This window comes from Littorina saxatilis, linkage group LG7 (assembly GCF_037325665.1).
Source record: "Littorina saxatilis isolate snail1 linkage group LG7, US_GU_Lsax_2.0, whole genome shotgun sequence".
Lineage (NCBI taxonomy): Eukaryota > Metazoa > Mollusca > Gastropoda > Littorinimorpha > Littorinidae > Littorina > Littorina saxatilis.
The window spans coordinates 36068278-36085162 of record NC_090251.1 but is presented as its reverse complement, the minus strand read 5'-3'; the positions used below and the strand labels follow the sequence as shown (position 1 = coordinate 36085162).

Sequence of the window (16885 nt, the reverse complement as noted above, 5' to 3'; positions counted from 1 at the left end):
TGTACGTTGACTACAACATTTTGATCAGAGAAACTACACACAAAACGATGAAATACAAACACTTCAGTTGTCAAATTTTGCACAAAGAAGCCAAACACTCGTTTCCGTAATACTTTATTTGTTCAGATCAAAATGATGACAATACTGAAAGTGTTAAAACTTGATTTACCTTAAAGGAAAAGAAGATAAAACACACAAAAACAGCTTTACCAAAGATCAAGTCATACGATTAAAGCTTATGTCAAGAACTGGAAAGACTGAGAAACACTTTGGTATGATGGGGGGACACTTTGGTATGGTGGGGTGGGAGGGGGGGGGGGGGGGGGGGTAAAGGATTAAATATCTAGTAGAGCACAGTCGTTTTATGACAGCATATGAACTGGCTTAGGTGTACATATGATTAACAGGAAGTGTGTTTTTCACTCATCAATAAAAAGCAATACATAATTATATATCTATATTACATTGACTCTGAAACATAATGGCAACAATTGATGTATAAAAGGAGATCATAGTGACAGTGGTTTTTATGTTCACATGAACACGAACATGTTCAATTTTTCATGTCTCCTCTCATTACTTGACAAACAAGAATGCTGTTTTGGCTTAACTACCATAACTATCATAATCATAATGACCCACTTTTTGTAAGTGAAATAAATAGTTATATGATTAAGCAAAACAAAAAATGTAATAACCTTAATTTGTGTGTAGAAACAAATGAAATGTAAACAATACTGTGCACAATTGGTTTGTGTCTACAATCAGGCCTCATATATATTGTATATGTGCAACTGCAATGATCTGTGCAGTATGTTATACTATAAGAGAATACTGTTTATCCAACATGCATGAGAGAGACCTCCCATGTGATAAATAAACCATCTCATCACATGTGTGTATATCATGTAAATGAGGTTGGGTGGGACCTAAATTCCCAAATCTCAGGATGATGAAGTCACTGAGACAAACTTCATTCTCGAAATGCTGTTGAGTTTGCTGTTTCCTCTCGAAGAATTTTTGAGAACTTACAAGTGACGCTGTAATTCTTGTTGTAGTAACTTTTTTCTTTTGACGTCAGAGATTTCACGAGGCTTTGGAAGAGATCGAGGTTCCAAAAGAAGCGTCTTCAATTTAGACACTTCAACTCCGGGAAGTTTGAAACAGAAGGCACGCAAGTACAAAATGTAGAATAAACAGAATACTACAATGGCTTGCTGTGGGATACCAGGTTTACACTTTTTGCATTTTCAGTTGTTGAAAAGCTTGCTTATGCTCGCATTTTAATATTAAAATGTTGTGTGTGTGTAAACCTGGCATAACACAGCAAGCCATGTAGTATTCTCTATTTATTTGTCATAAAGGTATAACATGTGTCATTTTATGGCGTGTTCCTCCTCTTAGGACCATTCATCTCAGTTAAATCCACGTCTTAGACATATTTCCCTTAAGCCCGCAACTAACTACAGCCGAACCAAGCCGAACTAGTTCAGCGACATCATCAAATCAGAGGATTCCCCTATTTTTTGGTTGCAGCTGTAACCTTCGCGATTCGCCGATACAATCCTGCAAACATTCGGCGCGTCATCGGTGAACTGACTTTTCATTGGTTGAATATTTTTTTATCTTCATCCTTGAAGAGTGACAAACTGACGGCTATAATGCTGTCAACCGATCACGAGTCTTCTCACGTGATATTTCTTGATCATATGACCGGTATCGCCGATACATTTCGCCGCTAGTTAGTACACCGAACCAGGCACGGTGTAATGTTCGCCGACCTAGTTCGGCTGTAGTTAGTAGCGGGCTTTAGGACCATTCATCTCAGTTCAATCCATGTCTTAGACATATTCTTGGTTTGAGTGACCATTTTCACTCGAATATGCATCTAAAACAATTAAACAAGTGGTAAACATGTTTATTGTTCATCAGCTGGTAAACATCAAAGCAGCAGCTAAGATGGTTTAGACATTTTATGTAAAGGAATTGTTTACTGTGAGTTAATTACTCACTTTTTATCACAGAAAAATTGTTTTGCATAAGTGTAAGATCATGAGATAAAAAATTAATACTGCACTTTGTCAAAGAAAAGGACGTACTCGCAAGTAAGACAAAATTGAGACAGTAAATATGATAGGTAACAAAACTCGTCACAAATACGAGGCATTGTATCACAAAAAAATCATCAACATGATAATATTGTTCAAATTTTGCACATGAAGGAGTTCCAAAAAAACACGCAATAAAGCAATGAGTCCAAATGATATTATCACAACAGTTACCATGATGATAACAAAAATGAGTCAAAATGATGGTTTATGAAGCAAACATAAATATTTTGATTTTGCAGTGAGTATGTCAGGTATGTACAAATGAACTAGATTACTCTTTCACCCAATAACATTTTAGCCAACCAGTGGCGTTTTGCCATCATTCCTCCTCGTCTGCATTTCCTTTAAATTATTATTTCTGTATTATGCAGCAAAGATTTCAGCAGTTCTTTGGTTTCTTCTTTTTCTTCCGCATTCATGGGCTGCAACACCCGTACACTGTACAGTGGAACCCCCCTTTTAAGACCTTCAAAAAATGTGAGAAAACCAGGTCTTAAAATGGAGGGAGTCTTACATTGGGGGGTCTTAAAAGGGGGGTTCCACTGTATATAGTATACAGTGTTCTTTGTTTTAAGAGATGCTCTGTGTTGACTGAAATTAATGAAACAAAAGAAAGTCCTACAAGTCTTTATACTTTTGATGAGATGCTTTTCGTGCTGATGAAATGAATCAAAGCAATTAAAAAAAGTCATAGTTGAAAGTTATACTATAAAGCACGCAAAAACCAATGATAATTACAAACAGTGTTCGCATTAAGAAGAAAACAAATGGTTATTTTTTTTCTGGTTTCCATGCTAAAATACCAGACAAGAAAATCAACAGGTTAGTGGTACCAGGTTTGATTGCATATGACAGGTTCTTGTGTTTGTTATATCAGATTAAAGCAATTAATGCTACATTGCTGATCTTGACTGCGATGGTTGCCATAACAAAATGACTTTTTTCTGGATTTGGATTCTTCTTGTCTGTAGGGGTAATATCCGTTTGCAAAACACTTCTCCTGATCATTGAATAAATACTAACATGGTGAGGAAGGACACTTCAAACATTTGCTCTCACATTCCAAGCGTTTCTTTATCTTCAACAGTCTACACTTCTGCTCATCCACCTGCACATGCGCGTGCGGGCCTGCGCACACACACACACACACACACACACACACAAACGAACACACGCACACACACTCTACACAGACACTCCCACCAGACTTGCCAACAGTTATACTATACAAAGGCATTCAGACAGAGTGACACGCTCTATAAATCCACACACACTCACATCTGCATCCTTTTTGCAACCTGTATGAATAAATTTAAAAATGAAATTGGGTTAATCACTTAAAAGGGCCACAGAAGCAGTCCATGTGGTTTTGAAATGCAATTCCCTCTGCAGACTAGTTTAGAGTTTGTAACATTCAATATCACACTCAAGTATTTTTTTCCGTTTCAAATTCAAAAAACATACTGTGCAGTGGCCTTTCACTTGCTCTTGTTTTTCACTTGTTTGGCAGACACACTGTATCTTAGCATCATCAGTATAACCGTTAAATTCATACTAAGGGGTTAATGTGGGGGGAAAAGGACACAGTGGCAAAGCACACTAAGAAGTCTAGCGGTAGACTCGAGTGATGATTTCTGGATTTCCAAAGACGTTTTCAGATGTTCGTCGCTGCTGAATCCTGGGAACTTTCCCCCAGTCGAAGCTGGAGTACATGGTCAGTGATTTCTTCAGTCGTCTGCTGTTCACTGCTTCTTCCTGATCCTCAAACGGTGTCCTAAAACAAAAGAAAATAAAATACTTAAAAATAAAATAGAGGATGTTTTGAAAAAAAGCGATAATATGGGTTGTGTAAGAGTTTCCACCCAATGAATTACTGGGGCAAACAATATGTGACATATATTGGCCAATCACTAACAAGTGGCATATCTCCTCACAAGGTCAGCGATCGGTGCCAGTGAAATCATGCCAGCAACTGGCTTCCGAGTGAAAATTAACTCTGACCTGTGTTTCCTACATTGTCTGCTCTTTTAAGTACAATGTACACACATCGGAGCTGCATGCATGGCGATCGACATTGCCAATGTGATTGCATCCCTCAGTGCACAAATCACCAATGCCGCTCACTAGTGATTGGCCTACAATATCATGTGGGTCTGTTTGTCTCAGTGTTTCCAAGTAAAAGCAACTCATCCACAACCCATAACAACCCGACAGAATTATTTCAGGAAGTTCTCCATTTGTACGATAGAAAACTATAGACTTTAAAATGTGAAAACACACAAGAACAAGAGGCGAAGCCATCAAGGCGGCTCACGTAAGAAATCGACAAACAGTAACACACACACACACACACTCACACACACACACACACACACACACACACACACACACACACACACACACACACACACACACACACACAGAAAGAGCATAGGTGAAACTGTGCAAGAAAGCGAGACACTAGATCTAGATCTGTCTGTCTGCATGTAGCCTACTTACAGGGACACGACTGCCAACTAGTCTCGGCCCGCTCAAAATAATAATGACCGAGACTTTCAGTATTTCCTTCGCGTGACGTCTAACCCTCTTACGTCATAATGTGACGTCAATGTAATGTGACGTCTTCAAATGTTAGAGTTTCTACCACAGACATACACACGCACGCACGCACATACGCACGCACAGACAGACAAAGTTACGATCGCATAGGCTACACTTACGTGAGCCAAAAAGGGGTCTATTAAAAGTTTTTGGACAAAATGAGGTTTTGAAAAAAAAGCATGAACTAGAGCAGGGGATACTGAACAACACATAAAAAACCAGGTTCATTTGTCAGGTTTGCATTGGATGAGGGCCCCAAAGGGTTTAAAATCGTGATCGTGATTGGCGTTTTTTGACCTTTCTGTGACCGTGATTGCCGAAATTTCCATTTCTGTGATCGTGATGGGACTTTGCCCGTGATCCGTGATGACAAAAAAATCAAGTCTCGTGATCGTCATTTGTTTTCATGATCGTGATGGGCATTATTGCAAAGTATTTTATTTTCAACGTACATTTTTCACAGCTGTATCACTCTATGATCCTCTATTCGTCAAGGTGTTTGTGATCGTGAAAACAAAAATCAAGGTAACTGTGATCGTGAAAGCTAAAATTTCCCTTCCCGTGATCGTGATGATACCCCCCCTTTGGGGCCCTCTTGGATGTGAAAATGTGAATACTCCTGCATTTAGTGAGTCAAAGTTTCCAACGTGACATTATAGGCAAGTAACTAGCCAGGGATGTGTCTGAAACATGTGGACAAGGAGCAAGTATAGAAAGCTTGCCTCACTAAAAGCAAGAATATTCACTCTTCTACAACCAATACAGCCATTTTCAGAATTTGTCTATTTACATGAATTTCACAACAGAAAAAGCCTTTAAAATATGAGTAGATGTCCTGAGTACTTACTTGTTTCCCATGTAGTTGTCTGCGACCACTTTTCCACCTGAAACTGAAAAAAGAAGAAAAAAAAGTTTAAATCAGAAAAGAAACTTCAAGCTAATATGAGCCATTATTCAAACATATAGCTTAAATGAAAATGACAACAACATCAAAATCACATTTTTACTTTGCAGATGTATACATTTTTGTGTGCATGTACACATTTTTGGACTCAACATCTTTACAAATGCAGAATTGGTATCTACTGTTGTGCTGGCGGCGGTGTATAGCAGGGTAGCACACATACACACACACACACACACACACACACACACACACACACACACACACACACACATACACACACACATACAACCAAACTAGACAATGCTTACTGGATGGTCTGGTGACAGATCTTCGATGTATGGCAGGGTAGTACACACACACACACACACACACACACACACACACACACACACACACACACACATACACACACACACATACACAACCAAACTAGACAATGCTTACTGGATGGTCTGGTGACAGATCTTTGATGTATGGCAGGGTAGTACACACACACACACACACACACACACACACACACACAAAATAAACAGCGCTTACTGGAGGCTCTGGTGACAGGTCTTTGCGGTGTGGCGGGGTAGTACAAACTGGGCGGACCCTGAGATCGACGACCAAACGCCACTTTCCCTTGCGCCTTGTCTTCGCTGTGGTAGATCCGCCGTGCAATGTCTTTCTCCCTTTTTGTCACCTCTGGACAGAGAGATGTGCATGTTTTTGAAGGATGGTTTGGTTGTGAGGTAACGAGGAACAATGCAAAATGGTCCTTTACAGGGATACTACTGGTGGGACCATTTTGGAGGAGTTTATGGTGAATTTAACTAATTTGAAGAATTTCGGGAATCCATTGTACCATGATTTAGATGCACATTGCACAATTTGGTTAAAAAAAAGCACAACAAGTATGCATGCTAGATCATTAAAAGAAAGTGAGTGAATGAGCATCTGTAACCGAGTGCCGAAACACCACAATCACCTTTGGAGGCGAAGTCCAATCAAACAGGATTGAGAATTTTAGAGCTTATTTCTAAGCCCTATAAAAACTGTTATGCATTCGCAAAGGAATCCATGAACATTCAGAGAGACAAAAGCCACCAGACCCCATCACAAACAGAACTCTACAATCCACAGGTGTTGCCTTCCAAGGCGAACAACTCTGCAGAGTCTGCTGTGAAGGGCGACGGTAGTCTCCCTGTCACACATCTATGGGCACAGCTCCTCTCCTGTGTTGAAGTTTAAAAAGAGTGCAAACTGGTTTATGTCAGTTGCGTCACCAGGGACTCAGCGGCCCTGGTAACTGCTTGACAACATCGATTCGAGTCAAGGGAAATAACCATATAATGGCATATTCTCACACAAGACGACATTTTGCATTGAATTTTACGACAACTTTTGTTCTTTCAATTTACTTGTTTTTGCAAAGTGAAGACAGTCTTGCTACATGGTATTCAAAACCCTGAACCTTACCGCATGACTTTCAAAGCGATCTGAGAGCGTTTTTGAAAATATTTTTATCCCTTTGATATTTCATTCATGCAGGGGGCACCTTAACTTATGTAGTTCTACTATAATAACAGACGATGTTCGCAAATAGCTCTTGTTAGGGTTTTTACCGCCTGTGAAAAAGGTTTTTTTTTTTAAAGTGAGGCAAGCTTACTATATGTATAGCTTAATCCTTGGGAATTACCCGCAGAGATCGACACGCTACTCAGGTGCTACAGTAAATAATGAACTCTGATCTGTGTGTTTTCAAAAGAAAATTGGTATAACATCAAGCGGATGTTGATCACAACCTTTTTCTTTCAAAAACATGTGGCACTGAATTCATGTCATACTGTAGAGAGAAAGGCGTGTCTGCCCTGCTACTTCTCATTAGGCTATAAACGGACGCCAACAAATCGTTTTGTTTTCTGCTCATGCGCTCAACACCTACATCAGTAGAAATTACATAACGCAAGAGATACGCAAGATAGTAAAACAAAACAACCTGTTCTGAATAGATAATTTATTTGGCTTTCTTCTCGTATGTAAAAGTTGCCAAGATACGCCTTTCTGAATTTGTGTGGATCATTTAATTGGTACATGTACCTAACACTTTTGTCAGGTTGATTTTGGGGGTACTGTTACATCGGCGGCGGCCTCGTGGCATCTATAACAGAAATCTTTGATCCGAACAGTGTGTCAGATAGCCAAGTAAAGTGCCTGTAATGGCATATAAAGTTTGCATGAAATAACATGGGAATGAATGATTTAGTTAGGGTACAAAAATAGGTGCAATACATTTTTTGCAGAGTTTAGTTAGCTTGCCTCATCTTCCAGGAGGATAATACAACTCTTTCACAGCCCATATAGAAACTATGAATTATGAATAATTAACCAACCCAATGTCCAGACAAAGGAGAGAGACTGACCTTGTCTGTCTAGAAGTTTGACGGAGGGGCAACTCTGAATCACAAAGAGACGATACTCTGGTTCTTGTGCGATAGGATTGTCGAACAAATCTGAAAAAGCCAAAAAACATCCTTCACACACCGGTCCTGCTGAGAAAAGCAGGGAGAAACATCTAGAAAATGTCTAATACAGAAACTTTACATTCAGGCATGAAAACTGAAGAAAAAAGAAATACTGAAAACAAAATTTGAAGGCGCGTAGCGCCAAGTTTCGCAGGCGCGAAGCGCCAAGACTTCTAGGGGGATCCGGGGGCATGCCCCCCCGGAAATTTTTTTTTTCAAGGGTGCAATTTGGTGCAATCTGGGGCTATCTGAGCCTTAAAATTGGATTCAAACATGGCCCCAAAACTATTTTACTATAACTATGACTAGGAAAACAAAAAACAAAAAACCCGTAAAAATACGGAAAATAAAAAAAAATACGGTTTATTTTTTTCAAAAATACGGAAAATACGGAAAATACGGAGAATTTTCATGCCTGACATTGCAAGCACAAAGAATACAGGAGTGTTGTTTAAAATCAGCAAAAAAACACAGAAACTTCTTTTAAACACATGTAGACCAAACATTGCCATCATTTTCCCCCCAGAACATTTTTGTGGCGCAGGAAAGAGATGATTTTACCTCATGAAAATTATCAAAACTTTTGCTATTTCAGAAATTGGCCACAGCTTAAAAATCTGAGCAAATGTGTTCAAACCCTTTTTGTGCATGCTGAACTGTCACTTAGTCAAACTTAAAATGTTTTCCTCACAAGGTAATAGAGTACATGTATCATTCTATCATGCTAAAAGTTATATCCATCTTTTCTGCCTCATCAATATATAAAACAATTGTTAAACGACACCAATGATAACAAGTCGCGTAAGGCGAAATTACTACATTTGTGACCCTCCACCACGAAATGAGTCGCATGTCACCTCATGCGGTTCTGCGCTAGGCTTAATATAAGTCCAGGGAGTGTCTGGTAACAGTGTAAGGGTCACCTTAGTCACAGGCTTATAACTCTTTTTGCTCTTTTCTAAAACGGTTTGCACCACTGGACAGAGCATAAAAAACTCTTTAGGAAAATGTAAAAATATAAAAATCGTGCAAAGGTGACATGTGACTCATTCCGTGGTGGAGGGTCACATTTAGTCAAGCTGTGGAACTCACAGAATGAAACTGAACGCACTGCATTTTTTCACAATGACCGTAGTCCGCCGCTTGTGCAAAACGGAGTGAAACTGACGAGCCTGTTTAGCGCGGTAGTGGTTTCGCTGTGCTGCATAGCACGCTTTTCTGTGCCTCTCTTCGTTTTAATTTTCTGAGCGTGTTTTTAATCCAAACATATCATATCTATATGTTTTTGGAATCAGGAACCGACAATGAATAAGATGAAATTGTTTTTAAATCGATTTCGGAAATTTAATTTTGATCATAATTTTTATATTTTTAATTTTCAGAGATTGTTTTTAATCTCCTTCTTCTTCTTCTTCTGCGTTCATGGGCTGAAACTCCCACGTACACTCGTGTTTTTTGCACGAGTGGAATTTTGCGTGTATGACCGTTTTTTACCCCGCCATTTAGGCAGCCATACGCCGTTTTCAGAGGAAGCATGCTGGGTATTTTCATGTATCTATAACCCACCGAACTCTGACATGGATTTCAGGATCTTTTTCGTGCGCACTTGGTCTTGTGCTTGCGTGTACACATGGGGGTGTTCGGACACCGAGGAGAGTCTGCACACAAAGTTGACTCTGAGAAATAAATCTCTCGCCGAACGTGGGGACGAACTCACGCTGACAGCGGCCAACTGGATACAAATCCAGCGCGCTACCGACTGAGCTACATCCCCGCCCTGTTTTTTTAATCTAAATATAACATATTTATATGTTTTTGGAATCAGGAAATGATGTAGAATAAGATGAACGTAAATTTGGATCGTTTTATATAAAACAAAATTTATTATTACAATTTTCAGATTTTTAATGACCAAAGTCATTAATTAATTTTTAAGCCACCAAGCTGAAATGCCCCAGGACCGTGTCGGATGGAGAATTGTCGTCGATGGCCTATGCTCCCCCGGGGGTTCATATAATGGCCTAAGTAAGTAAGTAAGCTGAAATGCAATACCGAAGTCCGGCCTTCGTCGAAGATTGCTTTACAAAAATTTCAATCAATTTGATTGAAAAATGAGGGTGTGACAGTGCCGCCTCAACTTTTAGAAAAGGCTGGATATGACGTCATCAAAGACATTTTTTGAAAAAAAGAAAAAAACGTCTGGGGATATCATACCCAGGAACTCTCATGTAAAATTTCATAAAGATCGGTCCAGTAGTTTACTCTGAATCGCTCTACACACACACACACAGACACACACACACACACACAGACAGACACACATACACCACGACCCTCGTCTCGATTCCCCCCTCTATGTTAAAACATTTAGTCAAAACTTGACTAAATGTAAAAAGTACTTTCAGTGCAATAAAGCCTCAAAAAGTGCCGACATGTATGATTCAGCATTGTCGTTTTTTGTAAGTGATACTGAATGACACTTACTTAATGTATGAAGGTTCTGCATTCTCTTGAACTCGCGTGTGACTTTGTCGAGCTTTGTGAGCTGGTTATTGTGTAACATGCAAGTCTGAAGACACGTCAAATGACCTATGGCTCCAGAAATCTCAATCAGTTCATTGTCATTTAGATGTAGCTCGCATACTCTGAAGTTGGTTGTTAGGCAGGAGATCTGCCGTAACTGTGGGAAAGAAAATAACAATGTCAAATCAGATAAAAATAGGCAGGCGCACATATTATACACACATACAGAGAGTCTGACATCTGCACACACACGAACACACACACACATACAAAGAGTCTGACATCTGCACACACACACACACACACACACACACACACACACACACACACACACACACACACACACACACACACACACACACACACACACACAGAGAAACACATGTAATGACATATATACATGATATCTGCAAATTTGATTTTTATTCACTTACCCTATTCCCGTTCAACCATAATTTCTTCAAGTAACGAAACCTACGAAGATCATGCACATCAGTGAGGCCCCTGCAAAACGGTAACAAAAACAAATCTGAATGCTTTGTAGAGCCCAATACATAATAGTGCAAAATCATTGGATCTTGCATTGAAATGTTTTGAAATCAACTTGAAATGAAGTGTCATTTGATGTAATAACTATACTATATTACAATTACATGTATTACCTTTGAAACTGTATCCCATGTACTTCATCTTCGAACAGTTGATTTTTTTAAACTTTATTAATATCAATCTGAAACACATAGACTGCTTACATTCCAAAATCAAGAGAAAAAACCCTAGAAATATAAGTTGATTGAACATTTAATTTGTGACAATAGGAAACACTAAATTTATCTTTCTTGTTGTTTGGCTTGACAGCCACTATATAATATACACGCTAGACAGAAAAAGTACCCCCTCCCCCGACCGCCCCCCCCCCCCCCAAGAAAAAAAAAAGAAGAGAAAAAAGGAATCAACATAACTGCCTTGCAATAATAAAATGAGGGAGAAAGAGGGAAGGACAGATACAAACAAGTTGCGAAAGGCGAAATTACTACATTTAGTCAAGCTGTGGAACTCACAGAATGAAACTGAACGTAGTCCGCCGCTAGTGTAAAAGGCAGTGAAAGTGACGAGCCTGTTTGGCGCGGTAGCGGTTGCGCTGTGCTTCATAGCACGCTTTACTGTACCTCTCTTCGTTTTAACTTTCTGAGCGTGTTTTCAATCCAAACATATCATATCTATATGTTTTTGAAATCAGGAACCGACAAGGAATAAGATGAAATAGTTTTTAAAACGATTTCGGAAATTTAATTTTAATCATAATTTTTATATTTTTAATTTTCAGAGCTTGTTTTTAATCCAAATATAACATATTTATATGTTTTTAGAATCAGAAAATAATGAAGAATAAGATGAATGTAAATTTGGATCGTTTTATAAAAAATATTTTTTTTACAATTTTCAGATTTTTAATGACCAAAGTCATGAATTAATTTTTAAGCCACCAAACGATTGCTTGGCCAAAATTTCAATCAATTTGATTAAAAAATGAGGGTGTGACAGTGCCGCCTCAACTTTTACAAAAAGCCGGATATGACGTCATCAAAGACATTTATCGAAAAAATGAAAAAAACGTCCGGGGATATCATTCCCAGGAACTCTCATGTCAAATTTCATAAAGATCGGTCCAGTAGTCGCTCTACACACACACACACAGACAGACACACACACACACACACACACACATACACCACGACCCTCGTCTCGATTCCCCCTCTATGTTAAAACATTTAGTCAAAACTTGACTAAATGTAAAAAGATGAACAGAGAAGGAAGAAAAGAAACAAAAGAAATGCAATACATGTACTAACTTGTCAGCAAGGTAAAGTTCCTCAACTTCTTTATCTGTCTTGATTCTGCGGCGTGTAAGTATATCTTCCACTACCTGTAAAAAGTTGTACAGTTTTGTTTTATGAGAACATAAAAACACAAATCGCAGTAACATTATCATAAGGCGAATCTTCTTCTTCTTCTTCTTGTCGATCACTATAAGGCGAATCATAAATGTAATCTTTAGTTCACAAAATCTTTGACTAGGTCCGAACTATGGGATTGCATTTCAATTTTCAGCTTCAAAGCTTAATTTATTGATTAATTCACTTGCTAATTAAAAACCAACCTCAAATTGAAATTGCAATAACAGACAAACATTTCATTGTATTTATTTTTTTAATTACTTGAATCCCAAACTATATTGATATATATATATGTTATGTTTGCTCTGAAAATGCACTAAAAAAAAAATATAAAAAAATCTGTTTTATGCGAGTTTCTTTTACTAAGACCAGTCAGCAGGGTCTGAGCTGAAAGGTTTCGATCAACCCAAGACGTTTTAGTCTCAGCGAAAAAATTCCAGTGTGTTCAGTTCAATTCTTTTAAGTTTTTATGTTGACAGATTGACTAATTGTTTTGATATCGCTTTATGTAACCTGTTTCCCAAAAGTTCTATTATTGCATTCACTTGATTGTCAAGGTACATGGATACACATAAAAGATTGGAACATATCCGAGTGTAATATATACCAAAGTCCTTTGGTGCGTAGTGGTATTAAGGTGTGAACAAGTACTTATGTGGGATATGCACATGAATGAGGCTTATTGGTTTAACATAATTATTCAACAATAATGACCACACCAAATACGTACACAACAAATGCAAAATGTGCCTAGAAAGAATGAATAACTGCCCAATTCAAAGCTCAAGTTAATTAATTTCTGTTAAATGGTAATCAGAACAATGGAGCTTGTTGCTTTCTTGGTAAAATAAAAGTTAAACCAGATCGACCTACAATATATGTGCCGGTTTGTTGCACTTGAATAATTTCCACTTTAGATTACTGGAACGAAAACATCAAGGCAGCAAGCATGCATGAACGAACACGTATGCTCAGAAAAGCAATGGATGCCAAATCCGCAATATGGGCGATTTAAGCTTATTCCGCTTGATTTAACACGGATACATTGTGATAAATCAAAAATACATGTTCTACACTCAAATTTGCAAGTTTACACCCAAATTCCACATGTTTTATGTCGAACAAGCACACAAATGCTGTTAGTATTCGATAATTACTAAAAGTTGAAAAGTAAACTTTTACTGACCTGTTCACTTAGATTTGAAGCAAAGCGCACCTGAGTCATTCTCCAAAGCTGGTGAATTCTTAGGTCGGTCACTTAAAACGACATTTTTACAGAAGCAAATGTGGTTAGACCTTTCCCCCTGTTTATGTGGATACAGATATGTTTGAAGAAGCACCCACAGCAAAATGAATGAACATATTTGTATTTTGATATTAAATATAGTGTAATAATGTCAGTAAATCAACAAAAATGGCGTCAGAAAAATGGGAACAGGCTCGGTACATATATTGGAAGCTACGGTCCATTGACACGATAAATTCATTATGCATGATTTGTTGAAAAGTCACTTTGTGAAACGATAAAGGTTCATTCCTGTGCAATTGTTGTTATTTTCTTTGTGTTTGAGACCCCCAAAAATGAAGTTGAAAACAGCCTTTCGTACGCATCGCATGTTGTCACGCTCACTTAGATTTTTTCGACCTCTGTAACCAAACGAATTTCTTTATAATCACTATTTTTTTACGATCAAGTCAACAAGTGCAGCTTGAAGATGCAGAAAATGCATTCATTCAACCGAGGACACACTTTGGACGAATTTGATGTCTCAGAGAGTGTTTTGTGTCACACATGATGGCTTCGTAACGGCCGTTTTCATTATAAGCTAGCATCAATTCAACTGAATGAAAACATACATTTTTATGTTTGCACCTTTGTTAATCACCTAGCCATGCAGATGCGTGACGTTTTTTTCACAATTTGTCGTGAATAATGACGTAATTCATGAAAAAAGAAGGTGTAGTTGACATTTTGGACGGCTGCGTTCGTAACGCCCTCTGCTACCGGCGAGATGCAGACCCCGATTGCTTGAGCACCTGGGAATCTTGCATGACAAGGTTGGTATTATTTTGTTGCTCATTCATTTATAAGCATGTTTGTAAAAAAAAAAAAAAAAATTAAAACCACGCAAGTGTGAATTCCATGAAGTTCTTCAGCCCCACCGGGTTTCGCTTGTCAGTCCTGTAATCTCATGAAGTGAGCGTAACGGCATCTTCGGAATCTTGCGATTTAAAATAAAACCTTTTCTTAAAACAAAGGTGTATGGTCACGTAGATTGCTCACTTATGACATTGTATTGCATTCTCAAAAGCGAATATTATGAATTTGATACTTTATCCAGTGACCAAGTTTTGTGCGCACCAGTGACAACAATTAGACGTGTTGTGAATGATGTCTCCGGTAGAAGGCTAATTATCCCCCGGAAAATTCCCCCTTGTACATCTGCCCTCTGAACAATTGCCCCTATGACAATTGCCCCCCTGACAAATGCCCCAAACCATGGGCAGACAGTTGCCCCCCCCCCTCCCCCCGACAACTGCCCCCCGAATACCCCCTCCCTCCCCAGAATCGTGTGTGTGTGTGTTTGTGTTTGTGTTTGTGTGTGTGTATATGTGTGTGTGTACGTGCGTGCGTGCGTGTGAGTGTATGTGTGTGCGTCTGTGTTTGTGTCTGTGTGTGTTTTTCTGTGTGTGTTTTTCTGTGTGTGTGAGTTTGTGTAAGTGCGTGCGCGTGTGAGTACGTGCGTGCGTGTTTGTGTGTGTGTGTCTTTTTGTCTCTGTGTGTCTGTTTGCACGTGCGTGCGTTAAATGTTAACGCGTGCATGCGTGTGTTTTCGAAATGTGTATCTGTGTGCGTGCGTGCGTACGTATGCGTACAGGACGCGGTTCAAGCACCGTTTGGAGAGACCTGCATTATAGTCTGCTTATTCAGTGACACACAAACCCAAACCTGTGTATGTGTGTGTGTGTGTGTGTGTGTGTGTGTGTGTGTGTCTGTCTGTGTGTGTGTGTGTATATGTGTGTGTGTGTGTGTGTGTGTGTGTGTGTGTGTGTGTGTGTGTGTGTGTGTGTGTGTGCATCAAAGGTTCTTGAAGGAATGGTGAATATAAAACTTAAAGCGTTCATTGTAGATATATTTATAATCATGATAGCAAGAGAAGTGTAAAGCGGTCATGCATAGTATACAAATAAAACACATATATACGTAGAATTGCAAGTTAATTTGTTTATATATTTGGACAGTAATAATACAATCCAAAGATTGATACTATAAACTTTATATTGCAGGTATTGGACAGAAAGCCTGGTGAGGTGCACTTTGTTTCCATGAGTGGCAGATAAAACACATATGGACAGCACTTGCAGTATTAGTTGCCTTTTGCTTTAGGTTTTATTGTTGTATATCCGGCACATTGTGTTGTCAGTTGTTCTTTCAGATTTTTCAAAGTATGGTGTTTGTTTTTGCATGATCTGAATATTGTTGATCACAATAAAAACGTTTTCACATTTACGCAGGATCTCTCCTTCTCTCTCTCTCTCTCTGTCTCTCTATCTCTCTCTCTCTCTCTCTCTCTCTGTCTCTGTCTCTGTCCCTCTCTCTCTCTCTCTCTCTCTCTCTCTCTGTCTCTCTCTCTCTCTTTCTTATTCCCTTTTTTCTGTCCACAAACCTTTTCTGTCACCAATATAAATGTGTGTACATGTATATTGTATGTACGTGCCAAGGTATATTTAAAAAAAAAAAATTAAATTAAAAAAAAAATTAATTATAAAAAAAATTATAAAAAAATTATTATTTCTTTATATTTTTTTTTATTTATTTCTTTTTAAACAACTCCTTATACATGCTTGTCAAGCTATAATTAGTACAACATATAATCATTCAATATGACTGCATTATTAACAAATTTGTGTCACGATGATGCGCACGTAATGAGACGGGTATACCCCCCTATCAGATACCTGTATTTTGTAAGGAAACGTATTTCTTGCTTTTTCGTTTCTTGCAAACTGTCATTCTGATAACAAAGAACCTTTGAATCAATAATTCAACTCAAATTAGTCAATTTTTATTTTTGGGCCTTATTCCCACTTTTGTTAACCAGTTTTGGAGAATGACTCACCTGCGATAACCTATTGCTCGCCGCCATCTTGCGCGTTGCTACAATAATCTCTACTGAGTTGTAAATGATAGTTTCGTATATACAGTTGCTTTTCCGTAAGGTACTGTCTGCTGCAAATTGTGGATATTATATAACTTAGAATTATATTCATAAA

At 38.4% G+C, this 16885-nt stretch overlaps 1 protein-coding gene across 1 annotated transcript; it reads right to left on the bottom strand.

The window, feature by feature from the left end:
• Positions 1-97: 97 nt before the first annotated feature.
• Positions 98-16774, bottom strand: LOC138971325 (leucine-rich repeat-containing protein 72-like). Its single transcript, XM_070344045.1, has 9 exons — positions 16732-16774; positions 13797-13826; positions 12506-12579; positions 11087-11156; positions 10614-10809; positions 8028-8117; positions 6160-6309; positions 5560-5602; positions 98-3885 (listed from the first exon to the last, which is right to left on the bottom strand). Exons 1-9 carry the CDS (start codon positions 16756-16758, stop codon positions 3720-3722), a joined length of 846 nt encoding a protein of 281 aa, XP_070200146.1. The 5' UTR covers positions 16759-16774; the 3' UTR covers positions 98-3719.
• Between the last annotated feature and the right edge of the window lie 111 nt (positions 16775-16885).

What these genes read in the sequence shown, in the direction of transcription:
- LOC138971325 (XM_070344045.1), bottom strand. Translation starts at nt 16,758, where the DNA reads ATGGCGGCGAGCAATAGGTTATCGCAG. An exon ending in TATGGTTGAACGGGAATAGG is followed by an intron (nt 10,810 to 11,086) that starts GTAAGTGAATAA and finishes TCTTTCCCACAG; the next exon opens with TTACGGCAGATCTCCTGCCT. An exon ending in CAAACTTCTAGACAGACAAG is followed by an intron (nt 6,310 to 8,027) that starts GTCAGTCTCTCT and finishes CTCTCTGTCCAG; the next exon opens with AGGTGACAAAAAGGGAGAAA.